Below are 24,966 nucleotides of genomic sequence, written 5' to 3' on the forward strand. Positions count from 1 at the left end.
ACTATGAATATATTTTGAACGAAAACGTTCCCATATCTAGAAGACTGTTTTTACGTGACAAGATCAAAGAAAACATTCACAATGAATAAATCTGAATACATTTAAACTGGTAATACACTAATAAGCTTATCAAAATCCAATACATTAAGACAAGTAGATTTGAACTGAAAAAAAATAGCTTATTGAAACAAAACGAGATCTACTTGATTTTGAACAGATAAAAAAATAGTTCTCCATGATAATTATCCGATTTAAATAAAGTCGCCTAAATAGCTTTTGCATGAAATCAATCCAAACAGGCTTTTTTAAATTGTATGCTGTTTCCATTTTGTGCAATTGCACGATGGTATACCAGTTTTATGTACTTTAAGTCTCAGTTGCGTTGAGCATAATAAACAGGACTTTTACAAAAATGCTAACCTTGTTACTTAATTTACGACTCACAGATAAATGTTTAGTTATTTTCTCCTAGAAAATATAGTGCCTGTTGGACAGAATGATCCTGATGGAAATGTATGGTTGTCCCGCCACCAAAGTAACATACCTGAACGACGAATTGCTGAGCTGGCTGTCGATAGAAATTTATCGACATGTAGTCATACAGCTTATGCAAATATGTCAAAGGACATCCCTTGGTGGAGACTCTGGCTTAAAGATAAACACAAAATCAGGAATATCTCTATTGTAACTGGCAAAGAGTATTTAGGTGAGGAAAACTTATTATGCAAATCAAAGTTGTTGAGTAAAATATATTTAGAATTTAACAAAATCATCTTAAAGTTGATTTTTTTTACAAATAAATTAAATCAACAGTATGTAAGCATCATTAACCAGAATAAAAATGACAACAGTATACTGACGAGATAAAGAAACGCTTCATCGAAATTTATTTTCGTTACATAGTTTAAATTTGTTGGGCAATGTCAGAAATGTACATGTACTCTGACCGACAGACACAGCCAACCGAAACTCGTACGATTTTATTGTTAAATTGTTAAACTCATGTACCTACTAATGATTTCCTCGTGCCGCCCATGAGTTAACCATACGGTTTTATTGAGAAAATTGTATACAGGTACATGTGTTAGACGACATACGACCATACTTTCAGAGATTTTCTGACAATTAAACAGCTTTTGATAGTGCCGAGGCTACATTTCGAAGATTAGGCCCAAGTTTTGGGCATGCTTAAATGTGGGCGATCGCAAGAACAAGTCAATAGACGTTTAAATGTCTTTCGTCCGACAATACTGCGTCTCGTACGATGTGTTGATAGGCATTATTCGGGTAGACCGCGTGTAACGCGTGTAACGCCAGTACAGCAGGACACTTACATACGTCAACGTCATTTGCGTGACAGATTTGGGACGACTGAATCCACGTCACGTTTAGTGGTAAGTAATCGTGGACGGTCTATAAGTCGACATTCGGCCAAAAATCGGTTAAGAGAACGGGAAAATATCTGCCACAGGCCATACCGCGGTCTAGTTCTTACGCAACGTCACCAACATTTAATTTGGGCCCGCACACGTCGCGGTCAGCGTTGGCAGAACGAAGTGTTAAGTGATGAGTCAAGTTTAAACTTGTGGAACACTGACGGACGTATCCGTGTCTACAGACGACGTCGTGAACGCTTCGCTAACAGTTGCGTTCTGTAGCACAATCCGTTCGGTGGGGGACAGGGTTATGGTCTATGCAGTCATTATCTATAGGTTTATGTCCCAACCCGTTGTGTGACAAGGTAATATTACAGCCAGGCGTTACATCGACCAGATATTATGTCCAGTGGTTGTCCCTATATTCCGCCAATTTCAAGGCTTGGTCTTTCAACATGACAACACCAGACTTCACGTTGCACGTTTTACTGCGAACTTTTTACAAGCGAGCAACATTGATGTTTTGCCTTGGCCGGCGTGCTCACCAGACTGCAATCCGATTGAACACGACTGTGACTACTTTGGACATCCGTTAAATCAACGTCAACCGCAGTGTGCCAACGTCCAGGAACTGATAGCAGCGCTCCATCAAGAATGGGCCAGAATCCCACGATATTTACTACGTAACTGATGCGGGTCCATGGGGCAACGTTTTTCTGCTGTGGTTGCCAGTAAAGGTGGCCGCACGAGCTGCTGATGATGTCAGCGAAATTGCTCTGACCAGTCTATTTAAATTCATGATTTGAAGCATAATGCGATCAAACAATGCTGTCTAATTAACCATGAATTCTTTTAAATCATCATATTTGCGAATTGATTTTTCTTTTTTAATTTTGAATCACGGTTAACAAAATATTTTACAATGAGTTTGTATAAGGCTTTTTTTTTCTCGTCAGTGTATTTTTACTCGTTTACTAAAGTATCTGTTTCTTTGAAGAGGTAAATTAAATAAATATTTAATTATTATTATACTTACTACGTCTCATAAGATATTTTTTCAGAAACCTTCAAATATACAATGTTGTTGATGTGTTTATATTTTGAAAGCTCGTCCTCATACTATTATGCTATTCGGGTTCATAATCCTTCTAAATGAATACCATTCATATGAAAGTGTAATAAAATGAATATATTTATTCCTAATAGAACATTGATTTTTTTCATTTATTTGTTTCCTTTTGAATTTGTAATCGTTTGCATTTTGGGGGCACTTAAAAGCACTTTTGAACGTGTATATATACACGAAAAGACTGTTATATAAATGTGGTATAATAATGATAATAATAATAATGTAAGGCAATCGAATTGTTATTTCAATGTACATACAAGTTCCATTTCACATGCGAATGATATTTTGAGTTCCGATCCATTTTCGTATAAGGAATTGTGTACAGAGCTTAGCATGTAAAGTAACGTATCATTGTGTGTATTACAATGTATCTTTATTATCGATTGATCTTCACAAAGTGTGAGATATTTGTGTACTAGATCTAGTTTTCTTTGTTTTGATTTTGATATTTTTCGAATATTGCATTAAAAATATTTTATACGCTATATTGTAGAATATTTCAAGAATTTTGAGGTTATGGTTGAAAATCAAACATACTATGGCAGATATGGAAATAGTTTCACTGGACAAGAAGTGTGTTACAAACATGATAATTCCTCACCGAGAACAACAAATATTAATGTAACATGTAACAAACCAATTTTTGGAAATCAGCTCAGAATACGACTAGCAGCTAATGGTACACAACTTGTCTTGTGCGATGTCAGAATATATGGAGGTAACTGCACAATTTTTATGGTTTTACTTGCAGATTAATAATTCATTTGATATATTATTTAGATTAATTCAATTTTTGCACTTTGCTGTTGACACATATCACACATAAAGGTGCTGTAAATGTTTCAAATATCTTTTTATTATACAGATTGTTCTAATGGAACATTTGGTGTCAATTGTACAGAGAAATGCAGTACGCATTGCAAAGATGTCTGTAATAAAGATAATGGAACTTGCTCTTCGTGTTCGCCCGGATGGACGGGAAGTAGCTGCAACCAAGGTATCAGTTATTTTTGTTAGCTTTGATGACATAATCAGGCCAAAGTTATGTGTATTTGCCCTTTACCAACCAATCTTTTAGCATTGGATAGATCGGTTAGTAAGTTACTGTATTTTTGAAATACAAAGAGGTTTGTCCTAAAGTGCAAGTAATAGTTATCGCTTTTTATTACATGAATTATTTAACAGACTTCAGACAGAGACAGTTTGCTTGGGGAATGTCCACTGTTCCAGTAAATTCACACTCAAGCTGTAAAGGTGCCAGCATTTGGGTACCGTGACAAAACTAGAAGTGATTATGTCCAAGTCCCAACTTCGTTCGCTCAACCTCGCCAGGAATGGCAGAATTTGTTCGAGTTTACGGTTGTTCGAGCCATTAAGGTACTGGTTCATTACTACAAAATGTGTACATGGTTACTCGAGCACAGACATGTGTATACCGTATGCGTTGTAACCTCCATCAAATCAAAACAGTAAATGATTATGAATTTCAAGCATAAACTTTATTGAAACATAACAAATTTTATGTAATTTCTCACAAAGAATATTTGTTTACAAAATGTATGCATTTATCAATACACAATCTATTTTAAGCACATAAATGAATTGTAATCGACGTAAACAAAAGAGTTTACATTATTTTATTCAAACTGATCTGTAGATCTTAAAACAGCATTACGCTGTACCGTGGTTCCTCAGGCACTGGTACGTGTGTTTCAATTATAAACTTTATTATACGATGAAAACTACTTTATTTTTTAGATTTAAAGATTTTTAAGTGTATTAATGCTGCAAACAACAATCATTATTCATTATAAATACCGCAGTGACCGCAGTTCAAAAATATTTCCTTTAATTGCGTATCTCACAAGGTGTGACTAATATGCACCAATAAAGGCGACTTTCTGTCACGAATCTATTGATCAGGCATGATGTTTGTTCGAGGGAAAAGATGTGAAATGCACTATAAAACGTCTTTTCCATGGTCGAACAAAGAACATTATATAGGGATTTTGCCGGCACCGGAGCGAAGCGCGGTGATTGGAATACCTGAGTTCGAGTAAAAACATTGTTTGTCTGAAAGAAAGGTCAGATAGTACCTACATGTATCTCCTTTTAGCTCCCCCGAGCACTAAGTGCTCAATGTAAGCTGTTATGATCAAACTGGGTCTGTCTTCTTCCTTCAGTCATCACCAATTTGACTGAACATTCTATAGGTCAACTTAATGAAACTTAGGATCTCAGAAAAGTTCGAAACAGGGATAAATTGGCTTATAAACTAGGTCACTCATTCAAATAAATAATACAAAATTTTAAAATCTAGGACCAACATTTGTTTTGCCAGATTTTCAAAATAATTTGTCAAGTCTGAAACTATTCAAGGTTAAAAGCTAGGTCGTTACTTTAAATCATAGCAAAAGCATATCAAAATACTAGAGGCCACATTTTCAACTGATCTTTATAAACGTTTGTCAGAACATTTCTCTTTATGCAATCGTTTGAAGTTTGACACTGTGTTGTCAGAAATAATTTAAATCACTTAGTCAAATCATAGAAACTCCTTACTACCACTCAAGGGACAACATTTTCTTCTTAACTTCATGAGACATGATTGGATTGCTTTTCTGTATTGTTTTAGGATAAATATGTACCTGGACCACCTTAGGTCTAGAACGAGGTGATACGTTCAATTCTTAGAAAAAACCTTTTAATGCTCTATACATTGATTGAACAATCTAGAGCGGGGTTAAGGTGTCGGCCGCTAAACCAAGAGGGTAGACTGGGATTGCGAAAACACCTTCTCATATGCCACCAGCACTAGATATTCAAGGAAGTGGACAAGATAGTTATTAAAGCAAGCTTGAAACTTCAATCACAATTGACCTAAATAAATTAGTATATTTTTTACATCTGACTCTTTTAACATCTAAATTGTAAACCTTTTACTTGAATTGATTGTATATAACCTATATAACCAAAAAGACTTTTGAATATACTTTTATTACAAACCTTTAAATCCTTTTGATTGTAACAGTATTCATATTAGATGTTAACCTCGTTTTACGACAAAAATCAATTTAATTACATGGCCACCACAAACAATGAAGGGCTTGTGTGATTTTATTATTTCAAAATAGAACATTTTGATTTGTGTTCATCTGATTACATTTATACGTTATCAACAAACAGTTATTTTGTCTATAGATGATTAATTTAAAGAAACAAAAAGTACCATATATAAATTATGAATTGTCTCGATTTGGTGATTTCTAAAACTATTGGTCTACCATATTCGGAATTTTAATAGCTTGGAATGATTTTAGTACTTTAAAGAAAACTCATATTTGGACAATATATGTGCCTATACGTATTTTTTTGATACAAACATCATTTTTAAGGATTCTAAATATTGCTTGTTATAGACAGTATAACATTTTACCCTTTTGCCACCCGTTTTAAGCGCATAATATGATTATTGTATTAAACATGTCAACGGAAGTACATTAGATACATGTATGTATATTACCTTTAATAAATCAAAAATGGTGTCAACCGTTTTATATTATGATAAACTATACATTCAGTTGAGTCTTGTATACTTTTCTTTGAATATATAAGTGTGCATTCTCCATCACCAGGTATGGTTGGTTTAAACCATGTCCAAGGAGTATCATTAGATACACATGTAATGATATGGTGTACTTCGAATAAATCTTAACAAAATGCGAGGCTGTCAACCTTTTGATCATTTAATGATACAACACACGATGTTGAGCGTTGTTAACATTCTAAATCATTATGGTAGTTAGTTTTAGTATGAAAGGCGCAATACCTTTCGTTGCCAGTATTAATTTTCTTGACATTACTTTTGAGCTTTAATGTCAGTTCGTCATTGGCAACAAAGAATTATCTAATAAATACGGGAAGAACCAAAAAGAGGCATTTTTGCAGTGACGCGTTAGAAACAATCTAGCAGTCTAGACATTTGGTAAAAAATCTGAGTATAGGAATGAAATAGTGTGCTCACAATTTAGAGATATACTGATCCAGTAAATGTTTGTTTGATTTGTTTTAATTTATAAATTATGAGAATCTAACTATGATGACAGTATGATCCGTAAGATAAGACGTGGAAGTGAGATGTTGATATCAATTTCAGTATGTGACGATAGCTGCACGTTTAATTGCAGCGGGTACTGTAAAAATAACGCGTTATATAGAATGACAGATGGAATTTGTGCTGACAGTTCCAAAAAGGAAACTGCGATGATTGCATTTATAAATTCGTACTCAATAGCGTTTTATCTAAATGAGTGTCCGTGATTTAGAGATTTTGTGTGATTAGGGGGTCACTGTCACAGAATATATATAGAGAGTTACTGTAAAAATAATGCGTTATAAATTTTCTGTTTTTAAAAAAAGGAAACATATTATATATATCATGTATCATACATATCAAATGAGTTTATATAGTTTACTGATAAAACGCAGATTATAATTCTATAATAAAATGTCTTTGTATTTTATATTTAATGTTTGTACAAACTCTAATTCAAGAATATTTGTATAAACGCATTAACCTTTTTTTGAAATTAGTTTCTGCGTCAGAACCTAAATAACGATAGAACACTTGAAGAACCATTACAATATATACATTTCTTAATTAACATCATCATGGCGCATATGCAAATATAGGTGGGATTGTGGACAAAACGTTTACAAATCTCGGGGTCTGTCAAATCATATCATTTCTTTTATTTTATCTGTAAATTAAACAGGCGGAAAAATTGGCACACTTACCACGATTCATCGTACATTTTTTGAAGGAAAAATTCCTCTTCTACGTGTCAGTAAACCGTTCTCCAAAATGTTGTCTGAACCATTCAGGACTTGACAAGTGTCCGTTCATTAAACGGACAATGCAAGGAACTGGCATCAGTACACGATAAAAATGAAATCATAAATTAAGCACTACAAAAATTAAACGTGAAATGTGTTTCATACATAAAATAATGTAAGAATAAAAGCAATATCGATAAAAAATACAAAATATCTTTAATTTAAAAAAAATGGCGTGAAGTGAATTCGAACGCATGTTTACGTGCTTTGAAGTCTGAGAGCTTACCACCACGCCGCCGCGCTATTAATTAACTTTATAAGTAAATTTAGTTAATGTGGATATCTAAGGATACACATATTATATAAATTAAAAAGAAATAGCCAGAATATATTCCGTTAATTTGGCTAAATTTAATGAGTGCAAGGTCAATACTTACGGTCAGTGCATAGCTTTGAAGTGTATCGAGAATAAAAATCACAAAGCCTTATACACCACCTTAATAGGAATTCCGGTTCTTTTTATTCAGTATGTTCTGGTGGAAAATATGGTGAAAACTGTGCCAGTAACTGTAGCGGATTCTGCATAAATGGCACTGCCTGTAGGAAGACAGATGGTATTTGTGTTGGTGGATGTAAGCCGGGATACAGAGGAGAAAAATGCGACATACGTGAGTATACTACGCTTTTTATGATATGAAATGTATCAATAACACCAGTTCGTTGTTTTGAGCTCGTATAATTTATAAAAGTGAAAATAAGGCTTTACACAGTATTACTGATTATTCATAAATAATAAAAAAAGATGAATCTCATTGCACAACTAATATGTCTATTAATCATGTTATTCCTTGATAAAAGACACTTTTGTCTGAAACCTCTGATATAGAAGTAGACAGTTATTTGTGGAGTACAGGTAAGTACAGGTACAGAATCCAGGAACGCTACTTAGTTTAGTTAACCGCCTGCCTTTATATAACTTAAATACTGTTGAAAACCCAAAGTAAATGCATAATCATGCATATCTAGATAACACTGTGAAACATCACTTAACAGTGATTATCTAATTAATTTATAGAATGTCAAGATGGTTCTTATGGCGCAAATTGCACGCGCAGCTGTAGCACGCATTGCTTGAATGGCACACTGTGTTTACATACAAATGGTACCTGTGCGAAGGGATGTGATCCGGGATGGATTGGCGACACGTGCAAGAATGGTATATTTTTTATTATTGACCTGCAACGCTTATACATCCATATGCCCAAATTGTAGCATTTATTACATTAAAAGTTCTTGATCAGGACAAGGATCCAATAAGAAAAGCCACGTTATCGGAACGCACTTTTTTTTTTAATTTGAAACTGTGTGTATCTGGTTACTATGGCATGAAATGTAAGAAAACATGTAGTGCGTATTGTTTCCAAATGGTGTCACGTTACTGTAGTCGTGTTAATGGCATTTGTTTCCATGGATACCAGGCTGGTTCGCAGAGGACACATTGTGAAACAAGTAGGTATTCAAACTCAAACTTCGAGTGCTATCTGTTTTTAAAAATCTTCATTAAGAAATTCATTTAAGACAGGTAAAGTATACATATGTTTTTTGCCTAAATGCTCAAAAATCTTCTATACAAAAAAGACAAAACATTAGACATATAGACGGACTCTGCTGCAGATTTTTGTGTATGATCTAATTGTATTTACGGAGACAAAAGAAGAATTTTATGATATCAAAGGCAAAACTGAAAACTAGAATAAAAGATTGAATTTTACACCTTAACTTATCCGAAATGACAGTGAATCATCAGACATTGATATCCTGTATTTTGATACAAGCTTTGTAAATGAATTCAATGAGTGTTAATTGTATACAAAACAATTTTCAGTGTGTAATAATGGAACATATGGACAGAACTGTAGCTATAATTGTAGTGGACATTGTCTGTACGATTCAACATGCAGACCTACAGATGGTTATTGCTTGTCAGGTTGCGAAGAAGGGTGGACAGGGGACAGTTGTCACGATAGTAAGTTTATTTATTATTATAGAACGTCTATATATAAAATATCTTATATAATCGGATTAGTTTATTGACATAGCAATGTCAACGCGGATAAGATTTAATGTGGCAGCTTAATATGATAAATATGACCGGAACTTACTGTTATATAAATAGGTTTATCTGACAGATACTCTAACGTACGCCATTTAGTAAATATCCCCGTTGCCCTCTAATACTAACGAAAATTGTGAACATTATTCATAGATTGTTATTTGTGTAGTACATGTATTTTGATATCATTAAATGGTTAAAGAGAAGCAGCCAGGCGTTACCTTAAGTGAGTTTTAAGGGTTAACTAGCTGACAGTGTGAAACATCACTTAAAAAGTCATTATCTATTTCTGTAGAATGTCAAGATGGTTTTTATGGCGCAAATTGCACGCGCAACTGTAGCACGCATTGCTTGAATGGCACACTGTGTTTACATACAAATGGTACCTGTGCGAATGGATGTGATCCGGGATGGAGTGGTGACACGTGCAAGAATGGTATATTTTTTATTACTGACCGCAATGCCTATACATCCATATGCACAATTGAAGCATTCCTTACATATAAATTGCTTAAAATGGGCAAGGATCTTGATAAACAGTGGGGAAAACTTCCCGTTCAGGAAACAGTCTATGGGCTTTTCCCTACTTCTCGAACAGGAAACGTGATACTAAATATAGTAATATGCATTCAAATACACAATGTTTCCCTATTGTTTCTTTCTGAAGGACCAGTCCATAAGATATAGATGGTACTATCAAATGAAACGTATCATTGTGAACCCGAAAAGTTTTTTCTAAATTTCTACTGTTCAAATCTTTTTTTAAGTGTCCTAATAAAAACTTTATTTAACTTTAGAATTTCAAAATTTCAAAGTTTTCCGAATTGAAAATTTAACTTCCCAGTCAAATTGCATGTAAAGTTTTGTGAAAAATCATTTACTGAAGTGTTCTCATATAATTAAGATCTGATATAAACAAAACCAAAAAAAGTCCCTAGAAAGAGGTAGAAAAGCAACCTAGAAAAAAATGAACAATGTATATTTCAACTGCCATAGAAATCCAAAATGGTGTAAATTATTTTATGATACCATGTATAGTCTTTTTCCCCAAACCTTTTAAAATAAACATGTAGAAAATACTAATGTCGTCAATGCTAATGATAACTAGTAATTTGAAACAGATAATTATTCAACACTTTTAAAACCACTTAATATAAATAAGTCAAAATGCAGGAAGTGTGTGCACGTCTAGCACGGAAAGGTTATATGTGATTGTTATAATTAGTGATGTTCCGATTGCCGCCGATGATCGGATAATCGTCGCCGAAGATTCAAAGTCGGCGACATTGATTCTGACCACAGAGTTGAAAAATTAAACTCCAACTGCCAAGACTTTTTCGGATACCTCTCACTGTTTAGTGTACATTCTTTGGACTTTTATCGTATTTAAAAATATCTACTCTTTAAAATGGAGAAAGCTGTATGGCCAGTAATGATCGCGGCAATAATAGTTTTTATTCATAGTCCTGGCAGTACTGTAACATCATTAGGCACATGGAAATATTTTGGGTTCTACATGATCACTGAAACCGGGGGTCGGGTCTTGATACCACTAGGTTTATTTGCAAAATCTGCTTCGAAGCGTACAGTGGCGAAGGTACCCCATCAACCTTTTAAACTTGTAAACGATTATCATATGTTATTTGACCAGCTATTATTATTCCTACAATACAAATCAATAGATTTAATTCAAACAAGATGAAAGAACTAATAACAGACCTGTCAGGAATGCCCCAACGTATTTTCCATGCCAAACATCCTTGGTATCATCCCAGCATGACTTGAATCACAGATCTTTGTGTAGCAACAACAATCACCATTTTAATTTTTTGGACACTTATATGTGTATGAATGACAAATCAACTGTGTTTTTGAACATAAATTCAACGGATAAAGTTATGTAGGGTGTTACAGTTATGTCCAAGATTTTGACACGTTACAAGTTTTTCAGGTATTTTGTGCAAAAGTGACCGCAGCTAATTGCATTTTTTCTGCTACATGTATTTGAATTATTACAGTACGGCATATTTATCTATTACAAAGGAAGACTTCAATGATTTCTGTAGAGAGATTACACATCTGTCATTAAAACAATGAAAAGAACTTTTAGCCCCATTAAAATATATAGTACTTCCTTGTAGAAAACAGTGTATAATTTCCATTTTGAACATTTTCCTATCTTAAAAGTCATACAGAATTTAAGATACCATTTATGCAACAAAATAAGCTATGTTAAAAAAAAGCTAATGCAGGCATTTCAATTTTTTGTGGTCACATTAATGGGAAATTTCCTGAATCAAATGTTTGCAAGAGTTATCTTTCCTGTGGTTCCTTACTACTCATTGGCTGTTGAGGAAACAGATGAATTCCATTCAATTTTACATAAATTGGTCCAACAGTACAGTAGATTAGCATCAGGCGTTGGAGTGCTTTACAGTAAACGTCCCTGAAATAAAGTTCTCTTTAATAGCACTTTATGAAAACATAAAAAAAAATCTCTTATCTCTGACTCTAACGACTGGACAAATGCGATCTGACCTGAATTCAGCCCAGCTAATGATCGACATAAAATTGGCAATTATCGTAAATTGTTCATGATGTAACATAAACCTTGGTTGATTCTAGTGCCATAGATTGCTTAAAGGTCTTCACAGCCTGTATAACGAAGTGCTTGCCAATGAGTATTTTTTGTAAACCAATTAAATAGGAGAGGTGTTAATCAACTTTATTTTATTAAACAACACACTTGTTTAAATGTCAAAGTCTACACATTAAAACTAGTAGAACGCTATTACTATACATTGGTGTTTGACAAGAAAAACGAGCCGTGACGGTTGCAACAATAGTGGTAGTCGTCATAAACCTCCTCAGATAACATCTGAAAAAGTTATTGACACAACGGCAGTATCATGTTAAAACAAAAAGGGGAGAAGGAGGGTATCAAAATAATTGTTTCGTCTTTGTTACGAGCGGGAAGTGAGGTCAAAGAAAGCGGTGCAACATAAAATTCTCTACCTGTCAATTTCATATATTGTTACCTGGCCTCTATATGTTTACGTTAACAGACTTTCAAATTCACAAGGGGAAAGCTATACGACTACCCGCCTCCCAAGGGGCTTGGTCCGTTGATTACCTATTACGGAATGCTTGAAAACGTTCCAGGCCGGTATTGTACGACAATCTGGAATTAGACACACCAATCAATCTGTAAGCTTCACTTTGTAAAGAATAGACAGCATTATCTCTGGCCCTGTTGTAAGGGTCCTGAACCTCTACCACTGTTAACCGGAAATGGAATCAGCAATAGCATTTAAAGAAGAAGAAATATGTACTTCTCTTACTATAATACTGTGCCTCATTGACAACAGTTTACTTTGCCTGACAAGAATCATGATTCTTTTGGACTTTGTAGATTGCTTATTGAATATGGAATATCAACATTCAAAACTATTCTCTTGTTTTGAAGGACACGACACCACAACAAGAGTACCAGTAACACAGGTACCATCTCCAAGAACGACATATATTTCAATTATAAAGGAATGCCCGCCCAGTCCCTTGGCCAACCGAAATAAATCCATTTTCCAGAAAAGTAACATCCGCAACCTAAATCTTCAGACCCAGCAGTATTTGTGTAAAGTCCCAATGTCTTTGCATCATACCAAGTTTGCTCGGAGATATGTGTTACACCATTAGACTTTTCTAAAATCTGAAGCCACAAACGTATATCCACTGTCAGTGAGACAGAAACCCTTACTTTATGGTGAGGCTGCTTAAGCCGAACCATGTTGTCATAAAAGCGTCGCAAAAATGCCCTACTTGATCTTATAGCCTTAGCAAAACAGCTCAATTTATTACCAACTTAGGACTCTAATTCCTTTGTTTCGTTGATGAAACTGCAACAAAATGTCCTGAAGTTCATTAACATTATGTTGTGGAATACGGATAAGTGCATATTTGTTAGATTCCACAATTCTAAGCCCAGGAATATCAAGACTGTTGTGGGGCCGACTGACTTATCTGCAAGGGGAATATTGAGATTCTTACATAATTTATGCCTTCGAAAAAATTCGACTAACTGCACGCACTGTGCAGTGCCCCTTTTTCCAGCAAAGTTGAAGTCGCCCAGACATTGATAAAGTGTGTACAGTGATGATTTGGCCGTACCTTACCAATGAATGAACGATGTAAACTGTTCAAATAACTTATATGATATGCTACAACCCATGGACAGACATTTATCAATGTAAATCTGGCCATATAACTGAAACCCAAGCAAACAAAAATCACTTGGATGTATTGGTTACAAACGAAATTCTGACTTTATGTCCCTTTTTGTCATTAAAGTAGACATGCCCACAATCTGGGACTTTGTCAAATGACATGTATTGAACGGACGTAAATTGTTTATCTATACCATCATTTATTCTTGAACCTGCAGGGTGAAATAAACGTGCAATTAAGCGCCAAGCCCCATCCGCTTTAGGTACTATTCCAATGGGAGACTGTTTTAAATTAGCCATCGGTAGAATAAGAAAAGGGCCACATATGCGACACAATGGTATTTCTTTTTGAACTTTGACCACAACAATGTTTGGATACTCAAAAGCCAATGTTAAATTTTTCGACACAGAAGATTGTCTTGACTCTGTGTATTTCAGCTTGAACCCGTAAGTTAACCCATTCCCTAATTCCTTTGCAATTTCTTTTAAGGAATAATGTGCAAGATACTCTTTCAAAAATGGAATAATTAATTGGTGTATGCCCTAGATCCCATAAACCTTTGGGAGTTGGCAATGAATGTGGTGGTTCGAAGCCTAGAACTCGGTCTTTGCAATCCCTGGGTACCAGCCAGTTGCACAGTTGGGGCACAAAAATTGAGCGATGAACCGTTGGCTTGTAGCACTGTAGTTGTTGGTGCGCATAAGGCTGAACAACTAAATCACCAGTATGTCTTGCTACCACTACATTTTCACATCCATCCCTATTTTGCAAGACACTGTGCATACAAGAAACAAATCTTATCAACAGAAAAAACAAACTTGCGAAAATTTGGGCATAAGTAGTCCAAATAAAAATAAAAATAAACGTTTCGTTAAAATGCATTCCTTAACCGGACATAAGAATTGTTCAATAAAAAGTAGAGGGTTTTAAAGAACTGCGTCATAGGTTCACATTTTAACAATGCTACAAGCAAAAAATATGTTTTATTGAAATTACTTGCAAGAAATTAAAAACTCTCCCTGTTTTTTATTAAAACCGTTTGTAATTTATTAGATTTTGTGGTAAAGTGATATAAAGAAATCATATGTATCGAGTGAAGAAACCTTGTAAATTTCACATCTTTCTATGATTTCACCAGAATTTGTTTTGTCAACAAATGTGTTTACCAGATGAGAAATGGACACATTATCGCAATATCATTCAAGTTGTGTTTTACAACAGTTCGACCTTTAGACCTGTAGCTATATAATTAAATAAATATATAGTGGCATAATAGCTTGAATTACCTATGCAAAGAGCTTAATATGACGATGTAATTCTGCAAAACAAAAAAAATGAATGCAATACAGATTAGAAGTTTTTTAATATTTTGATCACCCATTCTAGCTTTGAAAGTACAAACGTGAGTAATGTGATAAGTGATCAAATACTCCTCAGTGGAAGGGCTCAATGTGTAGGTTTTTAGATTATAAATTTCCTCCCGTAAATAATAAATGTAGTTTAGGCGTCAGATGATGGTGATATCACTGGCCATTTAGTCTGCTGGAACTAAAACCTACCTAGACAACAGTTCTTTAGTTTCTTTTCTGAGATTTCTGAGACTCTCTTAAGTCTACAGTGTGGTATAAGTCCCTATATTTCTCAATATTTTTTTTTCACGACCACGGCCACAAACCGCAATGCACTAGTGCCCATTTTATTGCTGCTCAAAAAAACATTTTGAAATGTAATTAATCAGATGAATTTCAGATAGATATTTATTTTGTACAGTTTACGGTATTAAATAGTTTTATTTAAACCTTAAAACCGACGCTTCTTCATTAAGAAATAAAGTTTAGTGAATTTAATGAAGAGTAGAGAAAATTTCAAACATTCAATAATTCTATATCAACTTGTTTTCTTCGTTCGCTGTTGATGTATATGATGTATAACATCAAAGTTCTACTTGTTCCGAATTATAGGATTTCTGTCCTTTCCAGACATTTAGTTGTTAACATTTATGCCAAGACAGTGACACATCTCATAGAATATAATGCCACTTGATATAATGATAAAGGGTACACATTTTGAATAGTAACAAAAATATCCTTTTAAAATTCTTATATTCAGCTAGCATTCGAAGACAAAGTGACATTAAAATGACATCTCTGTAATAGTGTCTAATGAATACATCTTTTTGTTCATTTATTTCTTTTGTTGGGTTTAACGTCGCACCGACACGATTATAGGTCATATGGCAACTTTCCAGCTTTGATGGTGGAGGAAGACCCCAGGTGTCCCTCTGTGCATTATTTCATCACGAGCGGGCACCTGGGTAGAACCACCGACCTTCCGTAAGCCAGCTGGATGGCTTCCTCACATGAAGAATTCAACGCCCCGAGTGAGGTCTTTTTGTTCAAGAGCTAGCAACTTCGCATAACAAGATATCTCTTAAATTTTAATAGGTATCTCTCTAAGTTAGAGAAAAAACTGAAAACTGATGACAGACGCTTCGTGCGAAAGAAAGCATTCATTTTACTATTTTCGACGTTCTTAATTTTATGAAAATCCGTCAAGTAATAAGGAAAATAGAGGCAAAGTATTAGCTGAATAGTGCAGTTTTCTCCGTGTATCAAAAGTCACATTGGCTGGACCTCATTTCTTCACCCATGTTGCTCATGTTTTGAATAAGATCCTTGTGATACTTTTTATTGCAGACTTAGGGGTTAAAGGTTTAAGATACATTTAGGTTTAATTGCAAAAACACTGTAAATAGATTTATTTTATATTTCGTTATTTCTTTTATTCGATAATATAGGAGTCGGCGTAAGGAAGCTGTGCCGAAGTAATATCTAGCTCAGAGCAAAGTAATAATTATGAAAACGGTACGACCGTATATATGGATTAAGCGAGCTATAGACGGAAATTGATGTAAATGAGGAATAATTATTTTAACAGAACAAACAGGTGTATAATATGTGTTCCAATAAACCAAAAAAAAAAATATGGTATAATAATGATAATAATATATATCACTTATCTAAATAATGAAAACTATTACCAACCTTTTATATTCAGCACCTTTGTAGAGGAGTACCGCAGGACAGAATCAGAAAAAATACCATGAGGAGGTTGTTGCTATAAAAAGGTTAATTTACTAAAACACTTGGCTAATTGGAAACAACATCCTTTGTAGAGAGGTGTTAGATACGTTAAATTTTAAATCACTTTAACGAACTCACTATACCAACATATTAAGCGAAATGAGGAACTCGATACTTGTTGACTGAACAGAACAGGCATGTATGAAAGTTTGAAGAGAAGACAGAAATATAAAAAATAAACATACATTTAATTGGGAATATGCTGATGTTCTATCAGACAAAATGTCGCACATATTTTTCCAAAGTGTGGTATCGTCAGACAAAAAATGTGTTTTTAATCTTCTTTTACAGACTTACGTACATCTGAGCATGAATAGTTAGTTTACAATGCGTTCAAAATCTAACCTTTATTTCCGTTTTGTTGTTGCGGTAGGGTTTTCGTCATGGATGTGTAGATGACAAGTATCTTGGTATTCAGTTGCAATGGTAATTGCAGTGATAATCCGATCTTCAGTAACGTAAGGATTACACTGACCACTTATTGCGCCATCATTTTGTTTCCAGGATGCGTTGATGGCAAGTATGGTAGAAACTGTGTATACAATTGCAGTGGTAATTGCAGAAATAACTCTGTTTGCAGTAAAGAGGATGGTAGCTGCAGCCAAGGTTGTAAGGCAGGTTACACAGGACAGGGATGCAACGAAAGTAAGTGTATGAATATGAATAATGTTCGGGTAGTTCATGCAAGCATAATCGTCATTGATGATATCATAATAATTAACTACACGATGCTCAAATTCAATAGCTTTTACAAGTTTTATAGTTTATATTGATATATTTTGGGTCTGTTGTGAATCAAACTTATTATAATCTAATATATTAAATAATAAACATTTAGAGCTCATTCCTAATAGCATCCATTGCCAGGAGTGTATACGAGAAGAGACGCCAGTTACCATTTCAATGCTGAGCAAAAAGCAAGGGAGGTACTACGTCTTTGTTGATGTCTTTGTTATACAGTAAGGAAATAAAGTTACTATGCTAAAGTGAAAACAGCAAAAAAAACTTTTATATTCTTTCTTGTCATTTCAGAATGTCGAGACGGAACATATGGTGCAGATTGTACCTCCAGCTGTAGTGCACATTGTCTAAATGGCGCAGTTTGCCTGCATACAAATGGTTCCTGTACAAATGGGTGTGAACCAGGATGGACTGGAGACACATGTACAGATGGTAAATGAATATTGCAAAAATGATTTTGCATAACTATACGTTAGTTAGACAGCAGTATAAATGCAGCCACTGACTCATACTCAAAGCTCCTTGATTCGGTCCGTTGACATGACATAAGGCTTCTGTAATTAGCGAGTTTTTAAGTTACGCGTCCAAGTATGTGTAATATGTAGCCGGAGTGGTATTTAATCGTCTTAAAGTAGTAGTATAAACTTTATGTATAGGCGACACAATAGATCAAAACTGACAGTTCAACTGTATTTATGCGGAGTGCTTTTGTACACATTGTACATTCTGTAGCAATTTTGGTTGCGGGTTTATCCCGCTACCAAAGTTAATTGTATTTCTGACAATCATGTAGCATCTTAATTTGATTCCAAATCACATCCAAAGGAATTTGTTCATGTGCTACACAAAGAAGTCCCATTCATTAACAATGCGGATGAATTATCAATGATCAAGCAGTTCTTATTCATCCTCTAACCATTCACACTGGCCATTTAGATTACATAAGATCTGTCAATGATTAGGTATTCCAGCCCATGGTTACATCACTGACTTCCAGCTGTTCATGTAAGGTCAAGCAGAGTTTATCTTAGATATGAGGCACATTGGTATTTGTTTCTTATACATGTATATTTATAGATTGGCATTTAAAATGAAAATAACTCTAGCAAAACCCGCAACCATCAGACATCTCAAGGCTTTGATTAAAACCGTAATCGGTTCGGCGGGAATGGCTATTAATCTAACTGTAGCAAATAATGTACGCAGAAGTATTGGCGGCTGTCGTGAGTTGGCGTTGCCAGCAAGGCGGAACATCAGCAACATAAGATTAGAGTAAATTTAAATTTTTTTGATACTGAATTAGGCCAATACCAAACATAAGAATTTCATGCTTGGCAAATGTTTATAAAACATTATTTACTGTTATCTTAAGGCTTATATGGTAATAACTGAAGAAGTACACATCTTTACTATTAACTGTATAATGTTCCTCTTGTATGCTGACTTAACTTTGCTTTAAACGGAATTATATTTCTGTTGAAATCATGTGTCTGAATAGTCCTCTAGAAAACACGGGATGTTTGCCATTTTTAAGTCATATAAGAATTGTTGAGTAGCGAGCACATTCATGGATCACAAAATAGTTTGGCCATATTTCAAGTTTTTTTAACAGAATAAAAGGACAATATTGGTTTGGTTGTGTCCATACTTAAAAGTTCAGATTAGTTTTAACATGATAAAACTTTGAAGGTTCCTCATACCCAAAATGTAAAAAGTGTATTCGTTAACGTCAGAATAAATTTAAAGTTGCAAACTATTGGGTGCAGTTCACTATAACAATAAAAATTTACTTATTGATGAAAGGAAACTTTGAAAGTCCTCAATACAGATACTTTCTGTGTTTGCATTAAAATCTTAATTACTGGGTATTTTCTAGGCTGTCTAAATTCATAATGGTGTTGGTGATTCATGTATTTGATAGATTTCTGGCAACATATTGTTTGGCTTAAATAAAATATAGTAGTATAGGTAGTTTATAAATCCAATCGTGATTGAGCTATTTTAATTTGTCTTCTGGCTTGTTTTGTAGGGCCCTTAAAGTGTTTCTCTTGGTGATCTGTTTTCTGCAAAGATATGCGTTTTTGACTCTTACGGTTAACTTTACATATATATATTTACATGAGCACTTTTTGTGTTTTACATGCGTGCTATCTGCTGCATTGCATATGTTAGGGATTCACCTGGTGAGAATAACTTTATTTACATTGTCATGTGACTTCAGAATATGATTGATGTAAGTGTGAGGTAATATGCGCACCATGAACCGGTTTAAGCTACCTGGGGGAGCTTTTGCCACTAGCTGTTCCAATGATGTGCCCTATTGTGTTCCTGTATCTCGCGTGTTTGCTTTGTATGTGCGTGCGTACGTGCGTGCGTGAGTGCTGGTCGAGTACACGTTTATGTGCTGTGATTTTCGGTTTGGGGAGGCGTTTTTGAAACGTGGCATTCCCTGTTGGATATTTATCTTAGTAATGTTAGTTGTTGCTCATCAAAGAGTAGAGCAAAGAATGCAAATCTATATCACTTTAATATGATTTGACGAAAGTTTCAAACATCACATACTTAATGCACATCCCCATATTAAAGACAAATAATCTATGCTATGTCATAGTTGTGGTGATTTCTTTGGAAACAGAAACGTTTGGCTTTTATATCCGTATATTCAAATACTTTTAGGTTTGGTTTGTTTGAAAAATATCATCTGTGCCCTTTCCAGCGACAGCGATATCACATGATATCAGGATACAGCATAAAGAAATCACGATATAATCGTTTATACGTTTATTCTGAAGTTGAATAATGTATAATTTCAGCAGGACTTTAAAGTTAAACTTATACATATTTTGTTTGTCTAAGGTGCCACTATCGTAAAAGTAATTAGGTTTTGTTGATTTTGAACCGAAGTTAACAGTGATTTAATAATTGAATATGCATACATATAAATGGTTCTTGAATGCAGGATTTTGATCCAGGATGGTCTTGGGACACTTGTAAGGACAGTTCTGGAAAAACGGGGCATATGAAACACATAGTAAACTAAAGTGCATTTTGAAAGTATATATCTTTTCTGTTTATATTTTAACTAATACAAACATTCTTTAATCATCTAATTAGAATTTTGTATTAGTAATGATACTGACATAATTACCAAACGAATAAATCTACTAATTGAATTTTTGACAAAGAGTTTATCTAAAATGTACAAAATAATGTGACTTAGAGTTTAATCTGGAACATATCGTTTTATTGAAGGATACTGTGTAACGACTATCTTTTGTCATGTACTCAGATGTTATTGATTTTGCTATGATTTTATATTGACACACGCAATGTGAAACAATTTTAGTCTTGTCGGACACGCTCTATGTCTAGTCTAGTAAGTGTTTCTAAAATCGTTAAAACTCGCGTTTGACATGTACCATCTTCACTTATGTCATTATTGACATTATTGAATTTTTGGAGGTAGAAGAGCTACAGTTCATTTATTGTAGACATGCTGAAAGTCAGTAATATAATTCAGGTTTGTTATTTTTTAGTTATTTTAATAAAATGTTTCATTTACTGTATCGCATTTTGAATTTCATTTGATCATGAAAAAGGGCGTGGGGGGTTTTACACATTTCATTAGCTCTCTTTTATCAGTCTCAGTAAAAACCGAACATGCCAAAGATTTTTTTTCCAATTGTTTTTCGTTTTTCCAAATTTAAAATAAATTTTAGAAAGGAAATATTTTCATATTACTTATTAAAAATTTGTCACAAAAAGGGGTAATTTTTTAATTTTAAAAGAAGTGAAAAAGAAAAATTTAATTTACTTTTGAGGGTTTTGGGGACGATTGAATTTTTTTATTACATTTGTCACGCCTTTTCACTAAATACACCAAAAGCAGCAGTAACAAAATGTCATAAATGCTTCCTAAAAAAATTTGGCCTATCAATAGAAAAATAATCCCCCCCGGAAAATAGTTGTAAAACTGTACATAAACCATGTTTCATTATTTCTAAGATTGTCAAAAAAACTAGGTTTTACAAAATTCGTTTGTTTCAAGTTATTAAAAATCAGTCTGAAAGAAACTATTAAAAAAGTAAAGAAGAAATTTGAAAACCGCTGCTCCCAAAATTTATTTGCCCCTGCCTCTTAAATAATTTAATCGCTATATTACATGATCGAGAAACCCCTTTAAGACCAAACAAAAAGTTGGCTTTTAAAAACCAATTTGTAATACGGGCCAATTTTTTTTAAATAACGGGCATGCAGGGGATTAAACTTCCAACTTTTTCTATTTTTTTCTTTAAAAAAATGACTAAAGGATTTCCCTTTACCCCTTTTTTCCCCGGGTTGACATTCTTGGTCTTTTTTGTCACAATGATCAATATTAACCCCCCTCTTTATATGAATACCCGTCGTTTATATACAAAAAAATTGTTGAAAAAAGATTTAAACCCGAAAACAACCACTCATATTAATCGTCGTTTTCATAGTGTTGAGGGATTTTATGGACAAAATGTTCACATGTACTAAAAAATTGTGTCGGGGATATTTAAATGCGACAAGTTTTTGGATCGGTATGTCGGGTTTAAGCTTGGATGGACGCAATGTGATGAAGGTTGTTAAGTCCATTTGAAAAAATGAAGTGTTTGAAAATTAATACAAAAAACAGGGGGTTTTTAGTGTAACTTTTCTTTTTTTAATTCTTTTTTACAAATTGAAACTAATAATTTAAATCAGGTCATAACTTCGAAAAAGGGTTTTTTGGTTTAATGTGAATCTTAAAAAAAGCAAAAGGGAATATTGGTAATACTAGTTTTCATGAATACAATATCAAGAAATTCTTTATAAAGGTGTTCTAACACCCATGTACATTTTGGCATTATCCTTTTTAAAAAAATAGAAAAAGGTTTTCCTAAATTTTTTGGACGAAAAAATAACTAAAATTTCCGGAAAAAAACACGTCTTGAAGGACTAGCTTTTTTATATGTCACGGGAACAATGGCCCCTGGAAAGTCTCGGGTGTCCTGCTGAGCTTTTTAGTATTTTCTGTTTTAATTTTTAAACAAACCGTATATGTTTCCTTTTTGCATTTTCTCTCGCTTTTACTTTTTCCGTTTTTGTGTTCTATTCTTTTAGCCTGCTTTTTGCTGCCAGAACTGTTTCCTTTTGCTTTTCTCTTTTGCCGGGTCAGGCACGGTTAAAACAGGTTAAATTCAAAACGGATCTTTGCAGGAAGCAGTCTTGGTTTTTGTTTTTTTTTTGTTTTTAAATTTAGCTTTATGTGCTTGTTTACTTTCAAAGTAAGATTCTAGTAGGCCATAAAAACTGTAACATGCTATTAAGTTTTTAACTAATAATAATGCCCTTTATGCAAAGATTGTGAAATTTTTTTAAACCCCTGCTCCCAAGAAAACATTTTTCCCTGAGATATTTCATGCTGCTTTTAAGCGTAATTGTTTTTTCCTGTGTATTTTTTACTTCGGGTTTGTGCTTTCATGCATATTTTACATGTATTACATATATAGTAAGTTGCTTTTAATCATTTACCATGACATTTTAATCAAACTGCTTAATTTTTGTGCATACGTTTTACATTCGCTTGCTTCCCTTTTAGCCATTTCAAACTTTTTAAAACAATTCCGGTTTTTTACCCTGTTTTTTTAAAAAAAAAATCATATAATTGAAAATGTACTTTCTTTCTTTCCCTTGTCCAACGGGACGCGGGGGAAAAATTGCGAAAAACTCCGCAAAAAAAAAAGTTTTTCGGGAAATTCCCAACTACAGATGGTGTTTGAATGGAGTTTGGGCGCAGGAGTAAAAAACATCCTCATGGACGAGGAAGTTTTTGAAAAACATGTCGATTTTTTTAGTTTGTATAAAATTATCCATAAAATGTCATTGCTTTTTTGAATTATACAGTTGCATCAATAGAAAGATGGAACTACATCACTTCGCCCTGATTTCTTTCTAAGCCTTTTTACTATTGATTAAAAAATGCAACATAAAACTTTGGACAACTTTTCCGGAGTTGTAGCAATAATGCAAAGATGTAGTAGAAGCAGGGGGGAAATGTAAAACTTTGTAAAAGCGCTGGCATGTGAAAACTGCACGCTGGGAAAGGGTCTATTATTTAAATACTAAATCGTCCAACTGGACTAATTACCGACATGATTTTAAAAATTTATTGCCCATTGGGTCTTCTAGAATTGCATTGATTCATATCGGTTGTTTGTTGTCTACCTAAAAAAACAAATAGACATTTATCATAGCATACTTTGAAGAATGCGGAGGGGAAGGGGTGAAAACTGAAAACAACTTTTGACAGGAAAATTAAAACGTGAAACAGAATTAGGGGGGCTTGTTATACCCATGTAAACCGTTTTAAAACAAACAAATACGTTAAAGGTAAAACAAAGCGTTTTTAAGATCTTATACAATTGATTGTAATCGGTGAACTTTCGTAATATACCCATTTAGAAACATGCAAAATCGAACTCCCTTTTAAAGTAAACGAACCCACACTACTTTTTTTTCATTTATTTATTTTTTACTTTAAATCAATTTGCCTTTTTTATCTTTTTTTTTTTTGTTTTTGTATTTGTTATAAACACATACAAAAACCATTAAAAGAACAACACATATTACAAAATATGGGGCCCAAAAAAAATACAACAACGAAAACGACACTCTTCGCAGTGAGATGTAAAAAAAGTTGTTATTTCATTTTTGAAAAACTTTAGGATTAGGCCAATTTTTGAAGCTGCAAATATAATAATAACTTTGAAAGGAAACCCGATTTATAATTAAAGAGACAAAATTTAAAAAACGAATTTTGAAAAAAAGGAGAAATGGAAAAGAAACAAGCTTCATGGGAACAGATTACATGTAAAAACCTAAATAACAATTTAACATAATTTTTTTTGGTTAAAATTACTTTTACGGTCGAAGCCTTTCCTTCAGCAAAAAAAAAGGGGTAAAGTTAAGAACGAATGTCACCCGCAGTTACAAAAAGCAAACAATTGAAATAAAACAATCTCTTTACAAAAATCAGAGGGGTGTAGATTAAACTGTTCTAAAAAAATGTTCGAAAGAAAGGGACGTTCATTCTGCAGAAAGGCGGGGGCCCAGTTTGGAAGCAAACGGGAATGGGGGGGGAAAATTTTTGACAAGGGTATACGCTTTTAAAACATTTTACATTTTGTTTTAAAGGAGTATTTAAACCTTGCCAGCGGAAAATTAAAAATTAATAGACTATAGCAATCGATTGTATTTCTTTAAATTTTAATGTTTTGCAGAAAGGATTTCCGTTCAAAAACAATGTTATCCTTTTTTGAAGCACAGACCTTTCCAAAATTTTACGTAGCCGTTAGCTTTAATAAAAGCTTAAAATGCATATTTCTCGTGTTTTTTGTT

The 24,966-nt window shown here is 33.8% G+C and overlaps 1 protein-coding gene across 1 annotated transcript in view; it reads left to right on the forward strand.

Moving 5' to 3' along the window:
* The first annotated feature begins 478 nt into the window (after window positions 1-478).
* LOC123558589 (multiple epidermal growth factor-like domains protein 10) overlaps window positions 479-24,966 on the forward strand; it is a 147,413-nt gene continuing 122,925 nt past the window's right edge. Inside the window, exons 1-5 of the mRNA XM_053544163.1 lie at window positions 479-706; window positions 2,999-3,223; window positions 3,371-3,502; window positions 7,869-8,009; window positions 9,750-9,890. Of these exons, the coding sequence (XP_053400138.1) occupies window positions 616-706; window positions 2,999-3,223; window positions 3,371-3,502; window positions 7,869-8,009; window positions 9,750-9,890 (730 nt within the window). The 5' untranslated portion in view covers window positions 479-615. The remainder of the gene's footprint in view (window positions 707-2,998; window positions 3,224-3,370; window positions 3,503-7,868; window positions 8,010-9,749; window positions 9,891-24,966) is intronic.

This window comes from Mercenaria mercenaria, chromosome 5 (assembly GCF_021730395.1).
Source record: "Mercenaria mercenaria strain notata chromosome 5, MADL_Memer_1, whole genome shotgun sequence".
Lineage (NCBI taxonomy): Eukaryota > Metazoa > Mollusca > Bivalvia > Venerida > Veneridae > Mercenaria > Mercenaria mercenaria.